At 39.3% G+C, this 26,870-nt stretch overlaps 1 protein-coding gene across 4 annotated transcripts; it reads right to left on the bottom strand.

Moving 5' to 3' along the window:
* Positions 1–1,566: 1,566 nt before the first annotated feature.
* On the bottom strand, positions 1,567–26,391 carry FMR1 (fragile X messenger ribonucleoprotein 1). 4 transcript variants are annotated; one of them, XM_028714693.2, is made up of 16 exons: positions 26,169–26,391; positions 23,114–23,166; positions 20,072–20,165; positions 17,996–18,067; positions 17,196–17,344; positions 16,483–16,576; positions 16,272–16,388; positions 14,785–14,955; positions 14,593–14,671; positions 12,574–12,683; positions 10,324–10,386; positions 7,369–7,455; positions 6,441–6,636; positions 5,395–5,574; positions 4,430–4,512; positions 1,567–3,524 (listed from the first exon to the last, which is right to left on the bottom strand). In XM_028714693.2, exons 1-16 carry the CDS (start codon positions 26,217–26,219, stop codon positions 3,363–3,365), a joined length of 1,761 nt encoding a protein of 586 aa, XP_028570526.1. In that variant the 5' UTR covers positions 26,220–26,391; the 3' UTR covers positions 1,567–3,362. The 4 variants fall into 4 exon arrangements, with proteins under 4 accessions (XP_028570526.1, XP_077778809.1, XP_028570522.1 ...); XM_028714692.2 differs by having other exon boundaries at positions 3,382–3,519; XM_077922683.1 differs by lacking the exon at positions 10,324–10,386 and having other exon boundaries at positions 1,567–3,473; positions 4,431–4,512.
* Between the last annotated feature and the right edge of the window lie 479 nt (positions 26,392–26,870).

Genomic DNA, 26,870 nt, shown 5'->3' on the forward strand with positions numbered 1-26,870 from the left:
TGCAAAACGCATACCCTGCTAGAAAAGGTAGAATGCCTAGCCCTAGACTTCATATAAATACAAAGGTTTTTTTTTTTTTAAAAAAAGTGACCATGGACTTAAAATGATCTCTCCTTCATAGCTGCTATCTGCAGAGTGCAATGTGCTTCCCCAGCTCTTCCTAGTTTACATTCTGGTTTTTACAAAACCATCTGAGATTCCCATTTTTGGGAAGTGGAACATGCAACAGCCCTCTCCAAATGAATGAAGAGAAAGCAAGTTTGGAGCTTGTTATAGCCTATATCATCTACAGTGATGATTATTCAGACAAAAACTTTATAATAAATCACCCCTTTCAGAGAAACAGGAGTATTAATGAAATGCAGGAGCATCCATACTGAATTCAGGTGAACTGTCAGAAAGCTTAGGTTGGTACCTTGTGTTCTAGATGAAAATTCACAAGGAGCCTGAGCATTTTGTATCTTAGTCTCTCTCCCATGCCCAAGACAAGTGTTTTTAGGAATAAAGTCCTCTCTATTCTACAACAAATGAGCTAGTGTGGGGAATATTTGGCCTCCCAGATGTTGCTGAACTACAACTCCCATAAGCCCCAGCCAGCAATGGGCAATAGTCAAGCCACATTTGAAAAAGCTAGTGTCATGGGTCAATAGAAATAACTTACCCCTAAAAATGCCTGAGTTATTTATTTGTCAAGGCCAATGGCAAAGACAGGCCCCTCCCTACTTAACTTCCAAGAAGACTTTGTAATACCAGCAGGCATTTCAAATTAAGGTTGATTTTATAGGTTGCAGTATATATTGTTTAAATAAAATAATAATTTGGTCCAAGGCATGAAACTGGATCATTTTGTGGAAGACATTTACTAGTATCAGAAACAACCTTGTTTATGGAAACAAGTCAACATTTTCTCTTCATCCTTGATACAATAGTGTGAGAGTGAACAAATTTGGTTTTGTGTTTCAAGTTCTTGGGGAGGGCTATCTTATATTGTACTTGAATTTTGTGGTCATTCACAGATACCTTTCACTCTTTAAAAAAACTTTATTTTTCAAAATAATTGTAATTCATTAGACTGTATGTGAAGTTACCAATAAGGAAGTGAACCCAAACATCAGACATTTGCTGCACTTTCAACCTTTTGTAACACGCATGATTTTCAAAAGGAGTTTTACATTTTGATTTTACAATTTTTTAAATTGTACGAATACTTATAAACAGTGGATTTTTTGACTTGGAAAGGGATACACATCTAAAGCACAAAAATACTGCAAAAATGTCATTTGAAAATGTGATTAACCTATTACAGTTTTAGTAAGTCAAATCTAGTTAGCACCTTACTGAAGTCAGCCTTGAGTGTAAAATTAGTGCATATAATTGCTAAATATGTACTGTTCAACCAGTAATGGCACATTACCAGCCAAATCCTTGAAACTGAAAATGTTTCAGCTTTCACACATCTGGAGTAAACAATGTTTCCAATTTAACACAGAAATAAAATAGGTTCTTGCTTCTTTTTAAGTTGATTTTTTGAAAAGCAATCATTTATAAAGATTGCATCAACATCCATTAGCAGAGGAAGATCGAACTTTATTGAAACTGCTTGCATACAAAATATATTGCACTATAACCAAACAAATGTCAACATAAAATCCAATCTGTTGTAGCTAATATGTACAGAGAATATTGCCCAAGAGCAGTTACATTAACAAGGTCATTCTACCTTGGTTAATTATCTACAGTATTTTAAACCAAACAGCTTACAGATGATGTGTGCAAGGTACCAATTTCAGTTTTTTCAAATACTATACATTCCCCCAAAATAAATAACTAGAAATCAACATTTAAAGTTTGGCAATATTTAAGACTTTTTAATATTTGTTAAGTTGTGTGCAGTTTGTTGCCATTTTTATATGCTTGCTTGTATGCAAGGGGGTGGATGGGCGGAGAAAAAGCAGCAGAGAAACAAAAATGCACAACATGCAGATACAAGGGCCAGGTTTGTACAATTCTGTACATAATCACCCAAACTCCTACTGGAGTAATTTAAGAAAAACAGAATAGCTTAAAATGGAAGTCCTATTACACTTTTTTTTTTTTTTTTGCAAGTACAATTTCATTCATGATCAGAAATAAAAAGCATCCCCCACCCCTATTATGGGCAACTAAACTTAATGCCAACTTCAGTAACATGTTTTGAATCTACTTGTACACGAGACCTTGTAAGACTCTTCTGTTTCCAAGGCTGTTGAACTACACTATCCCTGAATTTTTCTAAGTTTCACATATAGAAATCAACTTCCTTTCTCATCTGAGACAGATTCCAAATTTCAAACAAAAATGTAGGGGAACTAAAAAGAAAGCTATTCTTTAAAATTGGTCCTCTGGCCAACAGCAGGCACAAACTACTAGCTTATGAACAAGTTACAATTTGTTCCCTCAGTAACCATGAATTGTTTTAGTTTATCACAAATGGAAATAGGTTTTAAAAAAACAAAACAAAAACAAAACAAAAAACTTCTCTTGTCCTGTCTGAAAAGGAAACAAAAACAAAACACACCATCTCAGTAACACAATCTGCCATTATTTCAGTGCAAAATAAATTTTCTGTTCTTAAAATTGCCTAACTGGATGTTTATGCAAGGAAAAAAATATGGAAAGCATGCATTCTTCTAATAAAGTACTAATTGTTGGAGAAGTTTTGCTACATATATTGTACATTTAGTGTTTCCAACTCAGCTTCCCTGATTTCTGCATCCAAATATAGTATTCCTACCTGCCAAGATATAAAAAAGGCACAGATCATACAACTTTTTGCTAATGAAAATGACAATTTAGTTACATTACACATATATCGAGAGGTTCACTAAAATACTGAAAAAGTGAACCAAAATGTGAACTGACACAGGACATAAAACAGAACCTTTTAATGTTTAAGGTGAGTAACTCCTAAAAGATTAAAAACAGAAGCCCAATCTGATTACTGCAAACACTATTTATTCTACAAATTGAAATTTAGCAGTGATTTTGACCAATTCATTGAAATGGTACAACTGAACAGAAATACCTATGCACAGTTTCATTATTTTATAAACAAACAAATGGATTATTTCATCGTTTGAAGTGCAATATGTACTTAAAAGCAATTTTTTCCAGAAGTTCAAGGTATTTTTAATGCAAGTAAAACATCTTATTTTGAAAAAACTGCATACTGATGTTTAAAAAAGGCGAAAAGAACTTTTTATATTCATTTCATGCCCTGCGCCATCTTGCCTACTATTTGTCTTTGGCCTAATAAGTTTATCTAATGTGGAATAAGTTTTACTGAAACAGTTTAGGAAATATAACTTCTCAAACTATGCAGTTTAGGGTACTCCATTCACCAACGGTTGCTGACCATCCCCGCTGTCCGACTTCTCTTTCTTCTGGTTACGATCTTTACCCGTGCGCAACCGGCTACCTTCATTGGAGGTATTCTGTGATGTTTTAGTGTGGACACTCCTTTCATTATTGCAGTCAATTCTGATCTGAAACAAATTAGAGTTATATAAAAAGGAACATTTATCAAGACTCGTTGGAGAGCACTTTTTCTAAGAAGTTCTCCCCCTTCTTCAAATAAAATATATTCTAGAAGTGTGCCGTTAAAAGGAACCAAATTTATTTTTAATACTGTTCAGGCATTTAGGCTTGTACAAAGGTCAGAACTTTCTGCAATACTTGACTGTATGTATCATAGCTATTAGTAATTTTGCAGGACTGGTTTCCTAGGCAAACCCAACAAAACATGGAATTTACCTTCCAAATAAGATGGAAGTTGATCTTCTACAGGTAAGCATTTAGTAGTTAAAGCTAAGCAGTGGTTTATTTTTGTATATTTTTAGAAACAGGATTTCTAATTTCTAAAAATGCATTTCAGAGCTTTTACTAAGTCAACTGTTCAAAAGTATTACTCTACTTGATCCTTTGGGAATGATGGAGATTAAAAACCTAAATAAAATTATTTTGGGTGGTACCAAATGGTGTCTGTTCACTGATGGACGGTAACCACCAGTGGAATTGGGGGAGGCGACGACAATTTTAGGTAATTCCCATCCCTCCCACACCAGCTCAAAGTGTTCATTTTACCCAGTCAGATTTAGGGGCACACAAGGGAATGAAGGAGGAATTGCTAAAAATTAGCCCTCCCCCTTGGGCTAATGAACATCTTCAGTCATTGGTAGTAATATACCATTACTGAGGCAACTTCCAATGACCAAATGTAAAGTTGCAGAATTGCCAGGGGGGTGGGGGTGGGGACTCTTATGCAGACAGGGATAGGTGTGCATGGATGCATCACTCCATGACTATCAAGAGCAACTCCATTTATGCAGATGCTGATGAGTGCATAGGCAATAAATAAATAAATAAATAAATAAATAAATGATTTTTTTACCTGAAGTGACCCATCTGCTGTTCTCCCTTTAGTATCTCTTGAATTACGTTGACGGTTATCTGTTCGCAACTGTTCATCATTTCCTGCACATCAAAAATGGATTTTAGAAAAGTCTTCCCTGTTATTGTTGTTCTTTGGATCTTATCGTATTTTCTGAGTATAAGACAATATTTTGCTTTAAAAAATTAGTCAAAAATTGGGGGTTGTTTTATACACAGATGGTGAATGCACAGGGGTTTGTGTTCAGTGCAGGCTTGTGATTGCTGAAGAAAAGCTCAACAACTTTGTCCAACCTGATCACTGCTGTTTAAATATATGGTACTAAATATACCGGTGCTTTGATTAAAAAAAAGAATTGTCTTGATACATGGAAAAATACGGTACTTTTTAAATAGTAAACTGCACTGAGTATACTGGTAGGAAAGTGATATATAAATGTAAAAAAAAGGAATGCTTTACATTTCTGGTGGAAATTAGATGTTCACACATTAAGATAGATAAAAATCATAAAACATTTTAGGGAAATGAGTCACAGAAAAACCTCTAATCAGTAGCTTAGGGTGGGACCTATAGCAAACCTGCCTTGATAAGCCCCAAGCTGTGCAACTTTAGGGACATATATTGTGTAGGAACAAAACAGCTTGTTAATTGGGCAGATTTGGTGTCCTTTTTGTGAGTGGACAACAGTATTTAATGATATGTATTTCTCCTCTGTATTCTCTCACTCCTTGCTTTCTGGAAATTCCAGTTGCTATTTTGCCTCTACCATTCCTCAGTTCGCATGGAATATGGTTTGGCCCGATTCAGTTTTAAACGGGTTTTTTTTTTGTTTTGTTACTGCTACAATGTTGTTCAGCAAATCTACTAGCTTCATTTCTTCATTTCAGACACACACCAGCTGTACAGGAAGTGATCAAGAGCTCTAATAGCTCATCTGCCATGTAGTATCATAATCATTTACTCACCTTTGAAACCTCCCCGACCCCTTCCTCCTTGACCACGTGCACCTCCACCACGTCTTCGCCCATCTCCTCTACGAAGGTAGCTGTCACGCTCTTCTTCTGCTGGGGCTAATGACCAGTCAATAAGCTCATCTCTGTGATCAGACTCTGTTTCAGAAGCATTTGATGCTTCAGAATTAGCTCCTATCAAAGTTTAAAAAAACCAAGACATACCACAGTCTATTTTCACAATATTTTAGAAAAATCCAACCAATTGAATGACCCACCGGTTAAAACTAGCTTCTTTCTAAAATATTAGTTTTATATAGTTTCTGTAATATTTCCCAGCAAGGGCAATGTAAAAGTGAAGTTCTAGTCTAGATTAATTTAAGCAGCTTATCTGTTTCAGAAAAGGGATCTCAGCTCAATTCACTAGTGCTAAGAATGAAGAGGAATTTATTATATGAGCTGCTGTTTAAAATTTGCTTTGACATAGCTGCAATAAGAGTCCTGATTACATGGAGCATGTGTGAAGAAATTGTACAGAACGGCTTGTTAAGACTACTGCAAGTAGTGACAAGAACAATGTGTAGACTGACTTATATTCACAACAGTTTGTAGACACTGAACTATACAGTTCTCATGACAATGTCAAAATTTCAGTAAAAATAAAAGCTTTTCATGGTGTTTTTGTAATTTGTTATACAGCACCCAGAAACAAATGAGAACCTCACTATCCAATTATGGATAATGGAAGAGGTAATTTTTCCTTCTGGATAAGAAATTAGGATCTTTGAACTCAATACATTACTTTCAACTTAAGGTACATTAGTACGTTAATAAAGCTAAATTTATAGATGTTCAATCTGTATAGTATTTCAGAATGGACATTAAGACATAACCAAATGAACCTGACAATGAACATAGTAGGTGTCACAACTATTATGTAGAAGTCAAATTTATTTTCATATCTGCAACTCATTCACATTTTTAGACATACTCAACCACATAACAAATAAAGGCACATAACAAATCAGAGGTTACAAGTCTGAACAATCCAAGTTACCTACCTGAAGCATAGCCTGGTCCACGTCTCCCATGCCCTCTGTTTCTGTAGGGTCGGCTACCTCTTCCAAGGCCTGGGCCATCATCAGTCATGTATCCTTTTTCTTTATCTGTGCGGTTTGGTGGTGGTCTGGAAGTGGCCCCAATCTGTCGAAGCTGTTCATCTATTTGCAATCTCTCTAGACGCAGTTGATCCACTTCCTATAAATAGAGAAATAAGTTACTGGAAGTTGCTGCCATTTTAACCAATCTTATTAAGTGTCTTGGTCAGAGGTTTGGCTTCTTCCACAACTGGCTTAAGAAATATATGATAATGTCAGGATTTAAACCAGTTACTCAGCATTGTTAAGAATTCTGTTTCCTACATAGCTATTTAACATCAGAATTTGAATCAGCTTAGAAACTCAGAAAAATATCACAAACCATTGTTCTAAGCCAGGGGTGGCCAACTCTCAAGAGACAGAGATCTACTTTCAGAATTAAAAACTGGCAGTGATATACCCCTGTTTTTCTGGGGTTCAGCTCAAAGTTGTGGAGCTTTTTTGGGGGAGGAGGAAAGCCCTGGGTTTTTTGGGGGGGTCAGCTCGAATCTGTTGAGCTTTTATTAGGGGTTTAAAAAAAGCTTTTTGGGGGGGAAAGGCTAGGGACAAAGGGGTAAAGTCACAAACAAAAAGATCACTATGGATCAAAACAGCAGCAGGAGAAAGCTCCAGAAAGCTCTATCTTCCCTCCCAGAGATCATACAGCTATGGAGGGGGGGGGGGCGAGGGGGGCAGGAGTCAGTTTGGGGGCACTAAGGAAAGGGAGCCAGAGATCGACCGCGATCTATCAAAACCTCACAGGGATCTACCAGTAGATCACGATCGACCTGTTGGACATTGCTGTTCTAAGCTAACTTTTCCACTCCCCACGAAGTATGTTCATTTTCCTTACCTTTAAATAGTTGAGGTGATAATCCAAAAGAACTGTGGCATTCGTAATGCTGTCCTTGGTTCCCACAAAGACAAAAGGAACCATTCCCTAGAAAGAAATTGGTGAATCAGAGATCTTCAGGTGCAAAGCCATAGCAATTGCAATTTCTTTAGGAAAAGAATGAACATTCCTAGCTCTATCGATACTCATAACTTTCCAGATGACATTTAAAATCTATGTGAATTTTGTTAAGCAACATAAAATACTACAAGCAAATAATAAAGTATAAGTCTCCAGTTGGTTTACATAAAGACTGTGGGTTGTTTCCCACTAATTTCTACTCAGAGTAGATTCACTGAAACTAATGGACCTAGGTTAGTCATGTCCATTAATTTCAATGGGTCTTCTTTGAGTAGAACTTTCGATACAATTCTATAAAATTATATTTATTCATAAGAAAGATAACTCACAACTTACATGAGGGTTACATTCTGGAGATGGTGCATATATACAAAAAACCACGCTTTGGAACTGCCCCTGGGGGAGCAACCTTATCTTCTGGAGCTGTTGCATTGAAAAGGCCTACCCTCCAACCCGCAAGCGAGGAAGAGCTTAAAAGCTCTTTCTGAGCGGGGGAACTGCACAAAAAAACCACTCTGCCTTTCGTGTATTTAATCTGTGTTATTTCTACTGTGCAAAGTTGAAATCTCACATGCAAGCAGTTGTGAGCTACCTGTATATCTCAATTAAAGCCAAGCAGTGTACAAAAGAAAAAGAAAAAAACAAGTCAGTTGAGGAAGGTGTAAGCCAACAAAGGTTTAAAGAATTCTTTGGCAGTCAGTACTATCTCTTCCTCATGAATTACTTGAGGAAGGGGATTCCAGAAAGTGGGTGCTATCACTGAAAAGGCCCACTTTTGCATTGTCCTAAAGTGACAACATGCTGGTCCTGAACTGACCAGTGGTGTTTCCTCAGAAGATCTTACAAATTAGCTTGATCTGTACTGTGGGAGGTGGTCTGCTAGATATCCTCATCCCAGGATAAAATCAACAAAACATTGAATTTGGCTCACAAGTAAGTAGGTGGCAGATGCTGATCTCAATGCTGAGTGTGCCATGAACGCATCTGAAGTTGCAACTTCTGAACCAGGCATAAGAGTAGCCCCATGTGCAGAGCACTGAAAGTGTCTAATCATGAGTTTATCATTGGGTGGACCATCATGCCAAGGTCCAGGAACCGTCAAAGTTAGCACACCAACTGAAATTGGTAATAAACGCTCCAAGACAATGAGGCCAGCTGGGTTTCTAGAGGTAGCAATTGGTTGAGCAGCAGAGTCAAACTATGCACCAGCTCCTTTAGAGAGAGTAAAACTCCATCCAGAGCTGGTATACAACTCAATTGCTGGGCTTGGAAACTGCCCATCCACAGTGTCTACACGTTGTAAGAATTTAGTAGCTGTTTGGGTATCTTCAGCATACTGGTGACACCTTGACCCAAACCTCCAAATGAATGCACCCAACAGCTTCATATAGGTATTAAATAGCAATGGGAATGATGAAAGGGACCCAGGCAGAGTCGTCCAGCACAAGGTGGGAGAGAACCTGTACAGGAATGAAACAATCCAAAAGCAGTGTTCCCAACTCTTAGATGCAAACCAGATGAGATGAGCATGGGCAGAGAGCATATAGCAAGCTGCATACTTCTTGTGTACATCTTCAGGCATGAGTAACTGCAACAGATTCCATAAAAATGGACAGGATGATACGCTGAACACTTCAGAAACTTTATCAATGGCAACACTTAGCTTCACATGGAGGCAGGCAATTATCTCCTCAGATTGCCTTGCAGAATTTCAACAGTGGGCTTCTGAGGTTGACAGGACACCCATAGCAGCCCCAATCAATTTCTCTGACCAAACACCAGGTACAACTCTCATCGCTCAGGAAAGAAGAGAGGGGGTTTCATGTTCTGGCGATTCCCTCACTGCAAGATGTGAGGTTACAGGGAACCAAGCAGAGGGCCTTCTCAGTAGTGGTGCCCTCCATGTGGAACATCCTCCCATCAGATGTCAAGGAAATAAACAACTATTTTACTTTTAGAAGACATCTGAAGGCAACCCTGTTTAGTGGAGTTTTTAATATTTTATGTTTTATCAGGTTTTTAATATTGTGATGGGTGCTGCCCCAGAGTGGCTGGGGTATAAATAATAAATTATTATATTATTATTATGTTGAACATAATTACCCTTGTGGATAATGACTCCCCTTCAGACCATCTAATTTGGATTGGTGATGCACTGAGTACCTAGGTGGGCAAAGCTGGGTCAGATAGATTTTAACCAGCTGATTCATCCAGGTCCTGGTAATATGTGGCAGGTCTGTTCCCTTATCCAGAATCAGATCTGAGATTTTGTTAAGTACCAGCCTGGTGTTCATCAATAGGACCAGCAGATCAGAGGGCACAATAGTCCTAGGGGAGTGGTTACCCCACTTAAATGACACATTACATTTTGTAAAGTTAGGGAGCAAAGTCCAGAAGGATTTGCAGCCTTCCCAAGAGGAAAAAGACAGTTCAGTGACACCTCTAATTCCCCTATGCCTCCAAGGGTATAGGCATGAACATAATAATAATAATAATAATAATAATAATAATAATAATAATAATAATAATAATAATTTATTTATACTCCGCCCATCTCACTGAGTTTCCCCAGCCACTCTGGGTGGCTCCCAATCGAGTGTTAAAAATAGAGAATGGGCAAGAGATTGGGAGCAGATTGCCAGTAGAAATCTTGGTCCCCCACCTCTCCAACAGTATCCTCTCCCCAGCAAACCATGCCTTCCCCTTCCATTGTTACATGTTAAATGTACATTTATCTGTTAGATGATCCTTCAGTTATCACTTACGTTAAGTGTTAAATCAACTTGCAAAAGAAGAGAAAAAAAACGAGGGGAGGGGAGGTTCAATGTTACTTACCTGCCAAGTTTTGAGTTCAGGTTTTTGCTTTCTCCCTGCCACAGTTGATGACACAACTAACGCCTGCAGTGTAAGGAATGCAAGTATTAGTGATGTCATTAAATACATAGGAGTTAACACAGAACCTTCAACTCAAAACTTGACAGGATATAAACACTGCAACCCACCTTTTAAAGAAGCATTTGAAAACTGCAAATAGTTATATGCCTAATTTACAGTATACATTGGTAGAACCTTAAGTGTGCAAGTATCTCTCTGCAGTAGTTACTTTCTGCTTTTTGAGACATGGTCACCATACAAGCACTTTATAGTTCCAAAGAAATTATGCAATGGGCCAATGCAACAGATTTGTGTTTTAAATATTTATTAATACATGTGTTTGATAAAAAACCAAAGGCAAGTGACAAGTATGCTATTGGAACTAACTGTACAATAAAAAAATTACAATTGTACAAAACTGTACAATTGTACAAAACTGTATAAAAAATTACAATACAATTTTTTTGGCTTAATACCACCACCAAACTTTGGACTCAATCTATTAAAGTTCTGAACCCATAAGATACAGCAGGATATAAAGACCATCACCAAAACCTAAGCTGTGAGATATACTTAAATTCTGAAATGGAAATACAACTCTCAATGTTCCCATACATGAATCTGTTGCTCTTTCAGAACCTAAAAAAAGGAAGTCTGTATTATGACCCTTTAAGATGCCTGGGTTCTAAGCCAGTCTCTTTCACAATTCTCCATTTCATACCCGTCCCCCTCCTCAGTCAACTAATTTTTTATGTCCATTGAGCAATCCTCATTATACGTTTGAAAAACTTGGGATTCACACAAGTCTGCTGATACTGACTTGTATGTGCATGGTGACATTTTACTACACATGAATTTATACATGGAAAATGGTTTGTTATTAATGTACAGGACAGGGTGGATAAAAATCAATGATTTTTTATTTATTTTTAAAAAATCATATTTTTTGTATTTAAATAGGATTTCTTTGATTTAAATCAGATTTTTAAAAATAAAATGCTTCTGGAGTAAAAATCTTTCTAAGTATAGTTTTCTATTTAAGTTACATTATAGTCCAAAGGCTATGCATCAGGAAATGAGGGTTTGTTTTAAGTTTTTCATGTGTGCTAAACCAAGTTGTTGTTTTTTAAACAAAAACATTTAACCACACCAGTTAACAAACATGTATACATATGCTACAATGTTATTGCTTTAGTTAAATAAATTGCTTAAATTGTTATTAAGGAAATGATAATTTTTGTCCTTCCAATAAAGTACAGCAGAAAAGTTGTCCAAATATAAACAGTTTACTTATTAAACCTCACAATAATTTCATAATTATCTGCCTATGTATTTCTAATAGTATAACCAAATCAGTAATTTTTGATATAACTGTAAAAAACTACTCTGAAAATTTATTATTCCTAAAATAAAACCTTCCTCTGGTTGTAAATATTAAGATTACACCAGCAAGAATGAGTCTTTCTGTATAAAAAAATTAAAACTGATTTAATTCAATTTAATTTAAATCAAATCCACCCTGGTACAAATTATCCAAACATAATAAAGGAAAACCTTCAGTTTTCAACAATATCAAGCTAATGTTATCAGATAAGCTACTCCGGGGACTTGCATCCTGGTTTAAATTTCACCTCTGCCATGGACCTGCTGTGTATTCATGGGGAAAGTTCCCCTCTCTCCTAATTCAAGGTCTAAATCTCTAAAATGGAAATAGCGACCTATTTCACCAGGCTAAAAATAAGGATAACTAATGGCACTTTTAAGTACAGTCATACCTCAGGTTGAAGTAGCTTCAGGTTAAGCATTTTCGGGTTGCGCTCCGTGGCAACCCGGAAGTAGCAGAGCGCGTTACTTCCGGGTTTCGCCATTTGTGCATGCGCAGACACTCAAAATGACGTCACGTGCATGCGCGGAAGCAGCGAATTGCGACCCGCGCACGCACAGATTGCATTTGCTTCAGGATGCGAACAGGGCTCTGGAACAGATCCCATTCGCATCCAGAGGTACCACTGTACAATTAAATATTATTCTTAAAACAGAGGTTTATTTAAAAAGATCAAACATAATTAGGCAGGGTTGTTTACTTAGAACCTATATGCATAACTTTTATAATAGAAATGGACAGTGCTTAGGAAATTGCATCTGTCCCCCCACCCTCGCTAAATATGAAACAGCATATAAACCAAGTCCACTTTATTTCACTTCACATACCTCTTCCTGTGGAATATTTTTATCATTTTCAGCCTCAATTCTCACTCTTACAACACCTGATTTATCCACGATCTCTTGAATGAGTTTTCCATTTTTTCCTATAACTTTTCCTATTATAAAAACATACACAACATGGAAAATTTAGGGTTTTGCTCAGACAAATAGAAATATTAGCACAAAAGATCTTTCAGCAACTATCTGAAAGTTTCAACCATGTGTTGCTACAGAAAGTTTGCATACCAACCACTCCCTTCCATGAGGCTTGTAAGTGAATTTGGTTGAGTGCACATAGAAGCTTCCCTGTGAGATTGAGAACCATGCACACACACATGCTCCATCTTCATTGATTATCGTATTTACGCTAACTACTAGCCTATGGCTTAAAAAATTGGACTAACTCAACAACAAAAACCCCACATTATTACAAAACAGCAATGTACATTCATCTTAATCCAAATCAGGTGCTCCAGATGTTATAGATCATGATTAGCATAATGATTTATTTTTTTTAAAAACCCACACAATTTTAAAAACAGTAACTTCAATCGGATATCCCCATTTTTAATCAGTTTATCTCCTGAAAATGCAAGTATGCTACCTGGTTACTGTAACTAGTCTTCATACAACCCTATAACTTGCAGTTAGTTGATCCTCATGCACTGCAGGATTATACCTACTTAAACGCAAGAGGCAGATTTCCGTTTGACTCTAAACTTTTAAGAATATAAAAATAGGATAATTAAGACTACATCTCTCCATAACAGTTAGCAAAGGGTCTTGGATTTTGGGGTGTGTTTTATTAGATATAGTCATTATTGTAAACTGCTTTGTTATTTTTATGATATATTTTTATAAACAAAATAAACTTATAACATTTATAAATAAACTAATTAATTATGAAACTGAAATCAAATTGAAATATGTTAACACTTATTTCAATTAAACAAAGTGGTTATTCCAGCTTTTGGGGTGCAGAATGTTAAGTAAGCAAGTGCTGATTCAGTGGACAAAATAATGTCTCTCAATGAGGAAAAGTAAATATTATGCTGTTTAGTTAGCAAGTCAAGTATTCATAATTTGAGAACTGAAATGCTCAGATAGTGGAAAGGCACAAAAGAGGAGCAAAAAGTTATCCACATGGGCTTCCTAGATATTTGTAATATGCAGGATGGCATCTCCTGGCTCTAGTGCATGTGATCAATTGCTAGACGCTGGATCCAGTAAGAGACACAATAAATAGATAAAATATATCACTTGTTCTATTACTTAAAATGCCTATTCCAAAAGCCAGGTAAATGCCCTCAGTGTTAATACAGAAAAGCATCTTTTAACTCAAAGCTGTCTAATGCGTGGTTTTGAGAAGCTATGTGTGGACTTTTTATGGTGTGTATTGTTAGGTGTGTATCACAACTGACGCTTAAAGAATAGCATAGCCATGTTTCAAATAGTCTTCTGATCTTTCCAAGGAAAAGAGCACTGACTTAGCTTTTGAACCAACAGTGAACTTTTCATGAACTTTTTCTTTTTCTGAAAATGCCACAATTAATTGGTAGTTGATGTAATCATGAGCTCATATATGTTCACATTCACTTGCTTTGATATCGACTAATTGGCTAGCTTTGATGTTATCCTTATCTGTGGGGTTTGGCTGCTGGGCTCTGGCAACGGAAATGGGAAGCTATCTGTGAGATTTGGGTATTTGCCACCTATGCCCTCATTCGGTCAGGTGAAGTGATGGGAAATCAGGCCAAAGTGGTGTATGTTGCTTTGTATCTAAAGTGTGTGAATGTTTGCTTGGGTATGAACACGCCATCTCCTTGCTGCGGCTTCTGTAAAGTCTAGGAAACCTGACAAGCTCATAAGCATGCACTTTTCTTTAATAAAGCACTAGAACTTTGGCATTTTTGAAAACATTATGGCATTTTTGACATCCTTCTTTGGTATCCCAGCACTCGACTACTCCCTGCTATGGGCCTTAGGTTCCGAACAGCTTCAAAATCATAGTTCAAATCAACATACCTACTAAGTTTCTGGGGACTTGGATGACATCTTCTGCAAATTCAAGGTAACTTCTTGCCCTCTTTACTGCATCTTGATCCTATAAGAAATAGAAATAAAATGGATGTTAAAGGGCTGCAGTGTCTTAGAATCAGAGCTGTGCTTGTGTGTGCAAGTGTGAGTGAGAGAGAAACAGAAACAGATGCAACTCACCTCCCCATAAATATGGAATGTACAAGTGTCTTCATCAAGATCTATAGCTGTCACACCTGGTACTTTCCTGGCTTGTTGAATATTAGCACCATGAGTGCCAATGGCCAGACCCATTAGATCTTCACGTACAATGAATTGTTCATGAAATCGTGAAGCAAGCTGCCTCGAACTCTGTGGAAAGATGCATTCTTGGTTAGAAATGAAACTTTAGGTAAAGGTAAAGGGACCCCTGACCATTAGGTCCAGTTGTGACCGACTCTGGGGTTGTGGCGCTCATCTCGCTTTATTGGCCAAGGGAGCCGGCGTACAGCTTCCGGGTCATGTGGCCAGCATGACTAAGCCACTTCTGGTGAACCAGAGCAGCGCACAGAAACACCGTTTACCTTCCCGCTGGAGCGGGTCCTATTTATCTACTTGCACTTTGATGTGCTTTTGAACTGCTAGGTTGGCAGGAGCAAGGACCGAGCAACGGGAGCTCACCCCGTCATGGGGATTCGAACCGCCGACCTTCTGATCGGCAAGTCCTAGGCTCTGTGGTTTAACCCACAGCGCCACCCGCGTCCTTGAACTCTGTGGAAAGATGCATTCTTGGTTAGAAATGAAACTTTAGAGGAGTGCAAAATCAGCAAAGTTCCTCACACTCTCTCTGAGACGCCTTAAAAAGTACCAAATAGAATCTGTTAAGCTACCAAAGCAATTGCGTATGGAAAATCTGTTAGCATTTTAAAGTGCCGTAGATTCCGGCATATAAGACAACTTTTTAACCCCATAAAAGAGATTAAAAAGTTGGGGGTCGTCTTATATGCCGGGTAGGGCTGCAGTGGGCGGCACGCCAGGGGGAAGCTGCCTGGCAAAGCTGCCCAGCAATGCTAAGCCAGCAATGCTAAGCCAGCTTCGCTGGGCGGTTTCCTCCCGGTGTGGAGCGGAGAGCACCGCACACTGCTGCTGTGGCAGCAGCTTCTGAAGCAGCAGTGGCCAGTGGGCTCTGCGCCGGTTGGAAGCCACCCAGCAAAGCCAGCTTAACATCGCTGGGTGGCTTCCTTCCAGCGCGGAGCCCGCCACCCACTGCCGCTGCCCAGCGAAGCTGCCGAAGCGTATAAGACGACACCCCCCCCCCAAATTGGCGCCTAATACGCCGGAATCTACGGTATTCACCATTCCAAAAGTTGAGCTAGGTTCAAATTATATGGCTTCAATAGTTACTGGTAAGCAAGCCTGTAAAATGGATACTACTGTGGACTATTTCAAGGGCTACTGCTAGCAATGAATTAAATACTCAAGTGTTATCTACCTCTTTGGGACAGTGGGCCAATACAGTCATACTTCTGCTTACATATCCCTCTGGATACGTAAACTTCGGGTTGCGAATGCAGCAAACCCAGAAGTGTATACCACCTGAAAACTCTCCACAGAGGTATCAGTAGAGCATATACAACTTTAGTGGAGTTTCAGTAGGTTTTTTCCCCAAATAAAAATGGATACAGTACCTCTAATTGTTTGCTTGCTTCTTCGTTTCTCATAATCAATGATAACTTGGTGCGAAGACTTCGAAAGTGCATATCAATGAGCATATTTGCACGTTTTGTTGTTACCTCATCAATAGACTAAAGAATTTGGGGACGGGAGGAAAAGAGACGTTTGATCAGTATCACATCCAATGTAAAACAGTTTGAATACATCAAAAGCAGAAACACATACCAAAATTATAAGCTGATGGGCTTCAGAATCATATGTGACTGAGAATGCCCCAACTGCCTTCTTGAAGTCCTTGTGTGCGGATTCCTTAGCACACCTAAAACACAAAGTACTTAAAAAATTCAGAATGTTCATTTAATGGAACCATCTTATCGTAAAGCAATCGCAGGATTGCATGAAGAACAGTATAACCTAGTATGCTCTGCACCATAGTGTGAAGTAAGAGAAGAGCTGCCCAAGAGCTCCACTGTGTTTCTCAGCTGACCTGCCCTTATCACAAGTAACAATGAAATGCCACAGTCTAGCAAAAAGACCTGAGTCATGTATGATATTTAAGTGGCTAAAAGTGAAATAATTCACAAGCCTCCAACGGTAGTTAAATTTATACTTACATATTTTCATTTGGTTTCAACTAGTTAGGTTATCTGCCCCATACATGTACAGGCAATTAAATAGTGACAGGTGAGATTTGGGATCCTAATCGTTCATATTCATGAATATATTGCAATGAATACAATATTTTAATTAAATGTTATGTTGCTGTACACAATGCCTTTCAGGGCTTTCAGAACTATCTAAACTGCAATGTATTTGTAAACATATTTGTAAAAGTCATGCATTTGTTGTTACTGGATTAGAACAAAAACTATAATGAGATGGTATTACAAACTTTAAAAAATGGATTAAAACTCTTTATAAAAGATCTTTATACTCACATTTGCCTTAAATCTTCTGGTACATCAAGTCTGATTTTATGAAACGTATCCTTTGTTGCAGGTTTGTTGGGATTCACAGATCGTAGACGCTCAATTGTGACAATTTCATTGTAGGTAGCATCACAGGCTGCATATTCTATTACATAAAACTAATTCAAAAGAACAAAATTGTCTAAGAGAATGTTTAACTGAGAAGTGATGTGTGCTACAACTGTACTTCGAAGGGGTCTCACTACGCCTGGGAGAAACTACATTTTTTTGCTTTAACATATATTTAAGGTAAAAGGTAAAGGACCCCTGGATGGTTAAGTCCTGTCAAATTTGACTTTGGGGTATAGCACTCATCTCCACTTTCAGGCTGAGAGTCTGCGTTTTTCCACAGACAGCTTTCCTGGGTTACTTGGCCAGAATGACTAAAATGCTTCTGAAGCAACGCAACACTGTGATGAGTGCCAGAGCACACAGAAAACCATTTACCTTCCTGCCACAGTGGTACCCATTTATCTACTCACAATGGTATGCTTTCAAACTGCAAGGTTGGCAGGAGCTGGGAAAAAGCAATGGGAGCTCACTTTGTCACACAGATTTGAATTGCCAACCTTATGATCGGCAAGTCCAAGAGGCTTGGTGGTTTAGACCACAGCACCATCTGCATCCCTTTGACACATATTTAAACTAGGGTTCTAGGAGGAAATTTCCAATAAATTGGAAGTACTTGAAAAGAGACCCACAAGAACTTGAAATCCAAAAACTACACTTAACATGTCAATGCCAGAATATTAAAATATATATATTCCTACCTCACCCTTTATCATTCTCACTTTAGCCAGCCACCAGCAACATGGTTCCTTTTCATTAGCCCTGGAATAAACCTAAACAAAATCACAGTGTAGAATATCATATTATTATGCAGTAGACACAGTCACAGACTATGACTCCTAATCTCAGGGTCATGGGTTCAAGTCTCACATTGAGCAAATGATTCCTGCATTGCAGCGGTTGAACTAGATGACCCTCTTGGACCCTTCCAACTCTACAATTCTATGATCTAGTGGAAAAACAGTACACCACACTAATAATGCTCCCCACTATACTGGAAATTAGGAGTTGAAAAGAGATTATTATTCATATCCCCCTAACGTACCACTGAGTTGCAGCACCATAACCATTCTGATGTATTAAATGTACATGGTCTAGCCATATTCAAAGCCATCCTGCACCTCATCTGGGCATGATCTGGAAGCTAGTTTTTTCAAGGCGAGTGTGGTAGGGAAAGAATCTGTAATGGATATTTTCTACTCTCTTTCAATAGCAAGTTTTCTATTTCTAAAAAATACAGTGTTTCAAAAAACAACAACAAAGTGAATGCATTAAGAGTCAGTTTGGGCAGTTTCAGAGTTATACTTTGGTTCTTCATACATGTTCAATGAATGCATGGAAGTGGAACTGGATTGTAGCATCAGGCTTTGCCTCAGCCAGTGTAAGAAAGTGAGAATGGCTCTGAGCAGGTTCTGTACAACTATATGCATATACAGTTTGTTACAGGCAATCCAGCTGTGCATGGTGCAAACAGCTGAATGCGTGCAAACTGTGGGACAGCACCAGTGGGCACAATCTTACCCTCAACAAATTCATTAAACATATGGGGGAAATATGTAATTGCTGAAAGTCTGTAACCAAGAAGTAAGCTTGTTGTTACTCAGCTGGACTAACTCCTAAGGAGACATGTAGAGGATTGTGCAGTTAGGAATTTCCAAGTAAAGCTTTTAAACAAACACTGCAGTTCAAATGATTTTGGGTTATTGGAAAAGGTCTGAAATATTTGTAGATCAAGTAAAACAGTGCATGCTTTTAGTTTAATAAAAACCAGGCAAATAAGCACGCTATGTTAGAACTATACCAATTGGGGTCAATGAAAAGTTTTCAATCCTCAAATTTTTCGGGAAAACCTGCAGCATTGCTTCAAATCCTATGCATGCAAGCTGTTTGACGATTAGAGCCAAGGGCTAGAAACTGAGTAACAGGTTGCTGGATGTTCCAAGTTGAGATGCAAAAGAATCTCTGCTGGACATGAACTAATTGCCCAACATAGAGTTTGTGCTGAAGTGCAAGTCAGCAGCAGCCTGGCATCAGGATGGGTTAAGACAGATCTCTATGAGAAGCTCTTGATGCATGTAGCATGTGGGATTGAGGCTACAATTAAGTAGAGACATGCAACAGTAAATTATCTCTGATGGGTATAGAAAAGATAGTTTATAGTCCTGTTTCTACTGAATTAGTGAAGTTGTGGAAAATAATCAGATTTATTCTGTTAATATTTCTTTTTCTACTTACAGTCTTATTTCTAGATTACCTCAAACTGGCAAGCTATCTTTCTAAAAAAAAAAGTGATTTAAAAATTAAACCCAGAATGATGAAAGTAGGTTCTTTTGAAGACCTAGCCAGCAGAATTGCATTTTTTGCTAAAAATGATCTCTTTGACACTTCTGGAGTCTGCATGTAATATTATTCATCCTGCATACACCATCAGCTCTCAACTAGTAATAATGTAAGATTCTCAATGTGAAAATCTAAGTGTAAACAGAAAAATGTTCTATTTTGACTGCATGCACACCTGTACCTTTATGTCCACACACTAACATTTACTGTTTTCCTGGATTTCTTATGCCTGTACGGTTTGTTTTGGTTTAGATCTTTTGTGTGATTGTTTCTTTCAAATGGATTTTTAATGGGTGTGAATTGCTTCTGATGCACACTGCTTGAAAAAGTAGCCTAAAAAAGTTTTAATGAAGACTGCAATTATGTTCCTCTAAAAAACCTACAACTTTATCTATGTTTTCCCCTGACCTAAAAACTTCAATTAAAACAGTTATTACCTCAACTTCATCACTTTCATTTATATCTTTATTGTAACCCACAGGTGGAGGAAACCTGACATCATGGAAAGGAATCTGTCTCTCTGGCTGCCAACTGAAATACAAAATAAAAGCAAAGGCTATTAAATAGTAACTGAAGCAGGTGAAGCAGAAAGTACACAACATCAATAAAGAACAGTGGCCAGTGATTACTTACCTGGACCCTAACCCTGTGAGCTGGAATAATCTGAACAAATTCAAAATTATTAGGAGTCTGCAATGAACAGATTATATAAGCTAACTAACTTGGAAAGAGTGTTAAATGAGGGAAAGAGATGGATTTTTATCTTTGTAATTCTGAAATATTAAAAAATAGCCTTTTAAAAGTGTAACCAAAAGCTGTTTTACTCATTGCCACAGATAAATTTCTTTTGACTTATTTGACAAAGTTTAAGGCAAACCAGCACGATGGAAGGCCTATGGACTAACTGTAACTTATTTCCTGACAGCTTGTAGTCCCCCACCAAGAATGTAAAACACTAATTTTCTAATCTTTGTTTAATGCACTCAGTAATATCAAAAATAGAATAATGGTTGCATCATTTTGACTGCACAGCTTCTCCATCTAAATTTTGAGATTAGTGAAAATATCATGCTACGGGTTGCTGAGAAAAAAAGTGAAGTACTGTAATAAGGTTGTTGAAAAGTCGTTACAGTGGTGGAACAAAAAACATGTCTGAAAAAAATTTAAAGAGGGATCCTACATGGTGCAGATTGGCAGGCAAAGATATCAGGAAGCTTATTTCTCATCAGTCTCTGATAAGAGCTGGAAAAACCTTTGAAACAGAGGCAGAGGAAGAACTTCTAGACACATGCTTTTCTATTTGCATTATGCCTAATGTTATAGAATGTTTTGAAGGCTCGTGCACAAATGTGTATATTGGAGGTGCACAACTCAATTATTATTATTAATTTGAGTTGTGCACCTCCAATTTAAAATGCCCCAAACTGTATAAATGCTCTCTCCAATCCTCACTTTCATTGCATAGGAGTAATAGTTATAGCACACAGTGGCGTAGCGTGGGTTGTCAGCACTCGGGGCAAGGCAAGTAATTTGCGCCCCTTAACCCGTGGATTTGCGCCCCCTAACCCGTGGATTTGCCCTAACCCCAGATGTTGCGCCCGGCGCGGCTGGCCCCACCTGCACCCCCCACGCTACACCACTGATAGCACAACAGCTTCTTGAACTAACTCCAAAGGAGGAGGAATCAACCTTAGAACAGTATATTGACAGTTGAAGCACTATTTCAAGTCAATACAAAATCACAAACCCTAACAAAAGACATCAAAAAGGAAAAAAAGACAGGTTTCATAATATTTATATTTTCCATTATTAATCACAGCAACTTAACCCTTAGCCAAAAAAAAAAGTCCTGATTTAGGTGCTCATAAGACTTTCAGGTTTGCATTGTTACACGAAACAAAGTGTTCGACTGTTAAACAGTTAACCTCTCATTTTAAGAGATATCGCAGAGAAGCATTGCAGCATATCACCAAAAGTAAAGTGAGTTGGCAGCAAAAGATGAGTGCCATGAATGAAATGCATCACATGAACATTTCACTGATTTCAATCAAGCACACTTGGGTTAGGGTTTATCACTTTGCCATACAAGAGGTCAAGACAGAACATTTTCACAGGTCTCATTTGTAAGTCACAGCAAACCAGAATTAACGGTTTACCCTGACTGCTTCTTTCTGGTATATTTGTCCCCTACATGGAGAAAGGAAAACACAATCCCTGGCTTAACATTAAGGTCTGAACCATGGATTGTGACTTGTTTCCTACATAGCCTGGCAGGGAAGAGACAATCAGCCAAGAAAGGAATGTTCATGAAAAACCATAAACTATGGCTTCCTGAGTTCAGGTATGCAACTTCGTATCTTGGAGCAAGAAAGAAATGCAGAAGGTTAGCATTTGAAGGTAGCTTTCAAAGGAGCAACTGAACCTGCAATTGATATTATTTTCTTAAGATTAACACTACTTAATCATAGAACTGTCTAAGCAGTGTAAACAATAATATTTATACATGTAATTCGTTCACCAAAGACAACTGGATTAATGTGTTAATCATTCAAGAAAACAAATTTTAGTGTTCAATAATGTTAAATACTGAAATGGATTAATTTTTATCAGACATGCTGTTTGTTTTAATTCATCTCCCTATATAAAACTTCTCAACAATTCTTCAGGTTATAAACTATTCTACAGCATTAGGGAAATGTCTCCCCCACATGGAAAAAATATCCCAGTGCCAACCTACATAGTCATCTCTATGCACGGAACTCTTCAGCTATGGGTATAAAGGGGAGGAGTTATTTAAGTGTACATCAACTCATTTTCCCCCATGTGTTTAATGGTGAGAATATACTGGTGAGAAATAATAGCATGCATTTGCTCCCAACATTTGACCAAGTGCCTTCGAGTTCGAAAGAAAATGCCAGCAATGGAGGGCAACCGCTTCTGGAAGTAGTTGCAAGAAGTGTTAGAAACTGAGATATAAAAGCTAGGAGCTAAATGGCACCTTAAACCTAGGTTATGGGTGCAAGAATAGAATGTCTAGGTGTGCTTTTTAATAACAAGAATACAAAGCTGAAAATGAATGAATTGCAGCTGAAATATTATGTTCATTTTTCACATGGTCTAGTCCTTCCCCTGCCCGCCCACTCCTAATATACTTAAGAAGGTTTCTTCTCCAGTCTTCAGAGAGTAGCTGGAAGTGAGGAGGCAGAAAAAGGTCCTCCTTTCCTTCCACTCTGCAGTTTTAATCGGAAATATTAGGCCCAGAGCTCAGAAACTGCTCATGCTAATGAAATTCCCTGTCGAACAATGCACCTAGAACAATGGGAGTTTCGAACACTGGTTGCAAGGCTGCAAGAGAAATATCAAAATATTAACTTATTTAAGTTTATCCACTACCTCAATGCCACTACATTTCTAGATTATATAAAATTCATAAGTGCATCTCCTAAAACTATTCAAGTCAGTACCAGGACCATACGTACTTATTTTCAAATGCAACCGTTATTGAATCTTCATGCACGTCCTTCACAAAAGCCTGCAAAAGAGAAGTGAGAATTTACAGGTATTACTATTAAGATATCATTTAAATACAAATTATTTTTAATGGTATAATATGGAAACTCTGAACCCTTATTCTAAATGCAACAAACTGGCACAATATAGCAGTTGGTTGGCTATGCTAAGAATTTATGCACATTACATGCATGGAAGAGAAAAATGACAAATGCAAAAGGGTACCAAAATATATGTATGGCATGCATAATGTTATTACTAATATGTTTCAGCAAAAAGTTTGTTTAAAGTTAGTATTTAAAGTTGCAGAATTACTATCCAGTCACCTCAGAACATCTTTACTCAAATGTTTAGAAAGTATGGTATCACACACACAGTGAAAAAGTAGTTGTCACTATTTGAGCACTAGCATTGCAAGATTAGGCTCAGAGGGGACAAATGTAACTTCTGAATTTTAATCTGGAATCTTTTCACAAGTCCTCCGATTCAGAAAAAGCAACCCTCCACAGCGGTCCTGAAATAGAAAACTTTTAAGAACCACTGCATGCTTCCATAGTATTATAGGCAGATGCTTTTATTTAGTTCTATTTAAGTAACTTGCTGATTGTAGCTGGATTCAAATTAACTGTACATATTGCAGCTGAAGAGCAGAATTAATAAACCTGTACATTTAGAAAGTAAAAACACACCTATTTCAACGGAATGAAAGAAATAGTATCAGAAACCCCCACTAATAACTATCAATGGTCTTGTTTGGACAATCTTGATACATTGAAATTAACTATCTTGTTTGGAAATAACAAGTAGGTAACTTTTGCAGAAACCAATTCCCAAGTTCATTCTTGCTTCTTTTGCATCGTTTGGATAGAAAATTCCACCTGAACTACTGGTTAGGTCTGGCCCGTTTGATCAGTTTTATAGTCTTAAACCATGTGGTCATTTAAGAGGCTAAGTATTAACTCTTTTGGTCAAAGTTGCTGCAAAAAGAACAGAGAGAAGAAACAATGCCCAAATATCTACTAGTGTTAAGCATTAAGAGCTACCTTCTAGTGTTTATATAAAAAGTGAAAGTTAACAGTGATAAACTATTTTAAGCACAAATGTCTTCTAAGAATCTAGGCAGATCCTAGCTGCTCAAGTTAGGATTTTTAGTTCAATTTCTGTACCAACCGCAATGCCTAGAGGACTAGGTATGCCCTAGGTATTGTTCTTAGGAAAACTAAGGTTCAGAAGTTGATACCACTGAATCCTTTGTAAATTACAGATACTTGAATTAAATCCACAATAAATGATACTTCATTTTCCGAATGTTGCCATTAAGCCAATTTCTCCACTATCAAATGGAATATGTCTAATACTCTAATATGCTAGCAGATGAATCACAATAATTGTGATTTTGATTTCAATAGGGCTGAAACAGGGCAGAGGATGCCTGAATAATTTGGTTGAGAATATTTTGTGAAAGGAAAAATAAAAAGAACCTTCAGCCAACTGATACAAATGTATTAACAGTTTGAAGTTAACTATTAATTTGTTGCAGAAGCCAACCTAAGATCAATGCAAGTTTGAACCACAGGTGCAAGAAATAGTCGAAATATACACAAAAGCTTAAACCAAGAACAAACTTAGTTGGTTTCTAAGGTGCTACTGGACAATTTTCAATGTGTCAGACCAACACGGCTACCTACCTGAAGCAAGGAATAGTGTTAGTTAACACTATGCAAAAAGGCGCTCATGAGGATTCAATTTTAAAGAACTTTTACAAATTTGTGGTGCACTTGGAGCAACGAAGACTGGGCATCTCATCATGTATGGCCACACTCTTTCAACTTCACCTACCAGAATCCCCTCATCCAAGTTAAATGTCTCCTGCAACTCTTCCTCAAAACCTACACTTTCCCCCACTTGTTTCTATATTTAACCGGGTCCCAAAATACACCTTTAAGGCTTCTGGGATGCATGCCTCAATCATCCAGGGAAAGAAACCACGGCATCACTAGCCTCCTACCCTCTCAACTCCTTAACCCCCTTCATCAAAACTAAGTATCCCCAACTCAGCTGGGTTAACTACTGCCCAACTCAGACACCTACTCTTTACCAAAAACGACCCCATGAGCATACGCATATAATATACAGACACCCAAAATGAACTGCATATACCACCAATATTGGCCATTCGGAAGCAGGTGGGATGTTTTACATGCCTTTCTTTTTTTCCATATTAGTTATCCTATCTATGTCAGGCAGGTGGGTGTGTCGTCTGTCTGTCTGCAGTTTTGGGTTGCCGTGCGCTGAATAAAGCAACTAAAAAGTACAATTGATGACAACAAAAACCACGGACAAAGTGCGCGCACACACCCTCCCCGCCGCCTGGGAGGCAGTAAAAGATTCCAGTTGCTGGAAGCCCCAAGGAGGGAGCCCCGTTCTCTTGCTCGGGGTCTTTGGCGCTTCCCATTTAGGGCGCCTCTGCCCGGCTCGCGGCAGGACCGAGCTGCGGGAGAAGGAGCGGCCGGGTCCGATGCACTTTTTTAAAAATCACGCTTTAAATTCGTACGCCCACCTTCCCTTTGCAGACCGCGGGGCGGCTCGCGGCGCAAAAAGGCGGTGTACAAACTTAAGGAATAGTAATGCAAGATGGAAACACAAAACGCGTAATAATAAGAATTAAAACACAGACACAAAGCAAGCCATTAACTCGCCCCCCCCCCCGCAAGGCAACAGGACACCAGTCAGCCCAAAGCCTGAGGGAAGAGAAACGCGCAAGGTGGACGCGCCCCAACTCACCCTAATCAACTCGTACCCCGGCCGCCAAACTGAGAGGGGCCAGGGCTCCCCCCCCCAAAAAAAAACCCAACCCCCGCAGCCCTTCAGCAACAGGGGGCAGTTGCCCATCGCCAAAGGGCGACGGTGGGGCGAGGGCGCAGGTGAGGAGGTCGCCGGAGGTCCCTACCTGCAGCCCCGGAGCCCCTTTCGCGAGTCGGGCGCCTGCCCCCCACCCCAGGCCGTCCCTCCGCCGCCCGTTACCTTGTAGAAGGCCCCGTTGGAGCCGCGCACCTCCACCACCAGCTCCTCCATGTCTGCTGCCGGGCAGGAGGCTGGGCTGGCGGCGCTGGAAGGCCCTCCTCGGCCGAGGCAGCCGGCGGCGCCGCGGCCGCCTGCTCCTCCTTTCTTGTGGCCTCCGGGCTCCGTGTCCCTGGCGGGCGCGTGGAGCAAGAGGCGGCGGCGGCTTAGGCCGGCGAGCGGCTGCTGCTGCTCCTCCTTCGCCTCCTCCTCGACGCGGCTCGCCACCACCACCGTCGCCGCCGCCGCCGCCGTTGTGCTGGGGGCTGGGGCTGCCGAGAGTCGCCGCCGCCGCCGCTGCCCGGAAATGAAAGCGAAACGGTCGCTGAGGGGAGGACGCCTCCGAGGAGACTGAAGCCGGAGCTGCTGCTGCTGAGGCGACTGAGGAGAATGAGGCGGGGAGCGGGGGAGGGGCGCCGCCGCGGGCCGCCCGCTTCGAATGTAAACATTAAAAACCTGGCGCCGTCACGTGACGCGGCGGGGCCCCAAGTAGGCGGCGGCGGGGGGTGGAGAGGCAGTAGTAGTTAGTGCGTGCGGCGGAGGCGGAGGGGGGGGTAGGGGGCGGCGGCGGCAGCAGGGGAGAGGGGTTTAAAAGGCCTCGCGACTGCGCCTGCGCGGAGGCAGAGCGCGCGCGCGCTCGCGCTCGCGAGCACGGGGCTAACCTCG

Source organism: Podarcis muralis, chromosome Z (genome assembly GCF_964188315.1).
Source record: "Podarcis muralis chromosome Z, rPodMur119.hap1.1, whole genome shotgun sequence".
NCBI classification, from domain to species: domain Eukaryota; kingdom Metazoa; phylum Chordata; class Lepidosauria; order Squamata; family Lacertidae; genus Podarcis; species Podarcis muralis.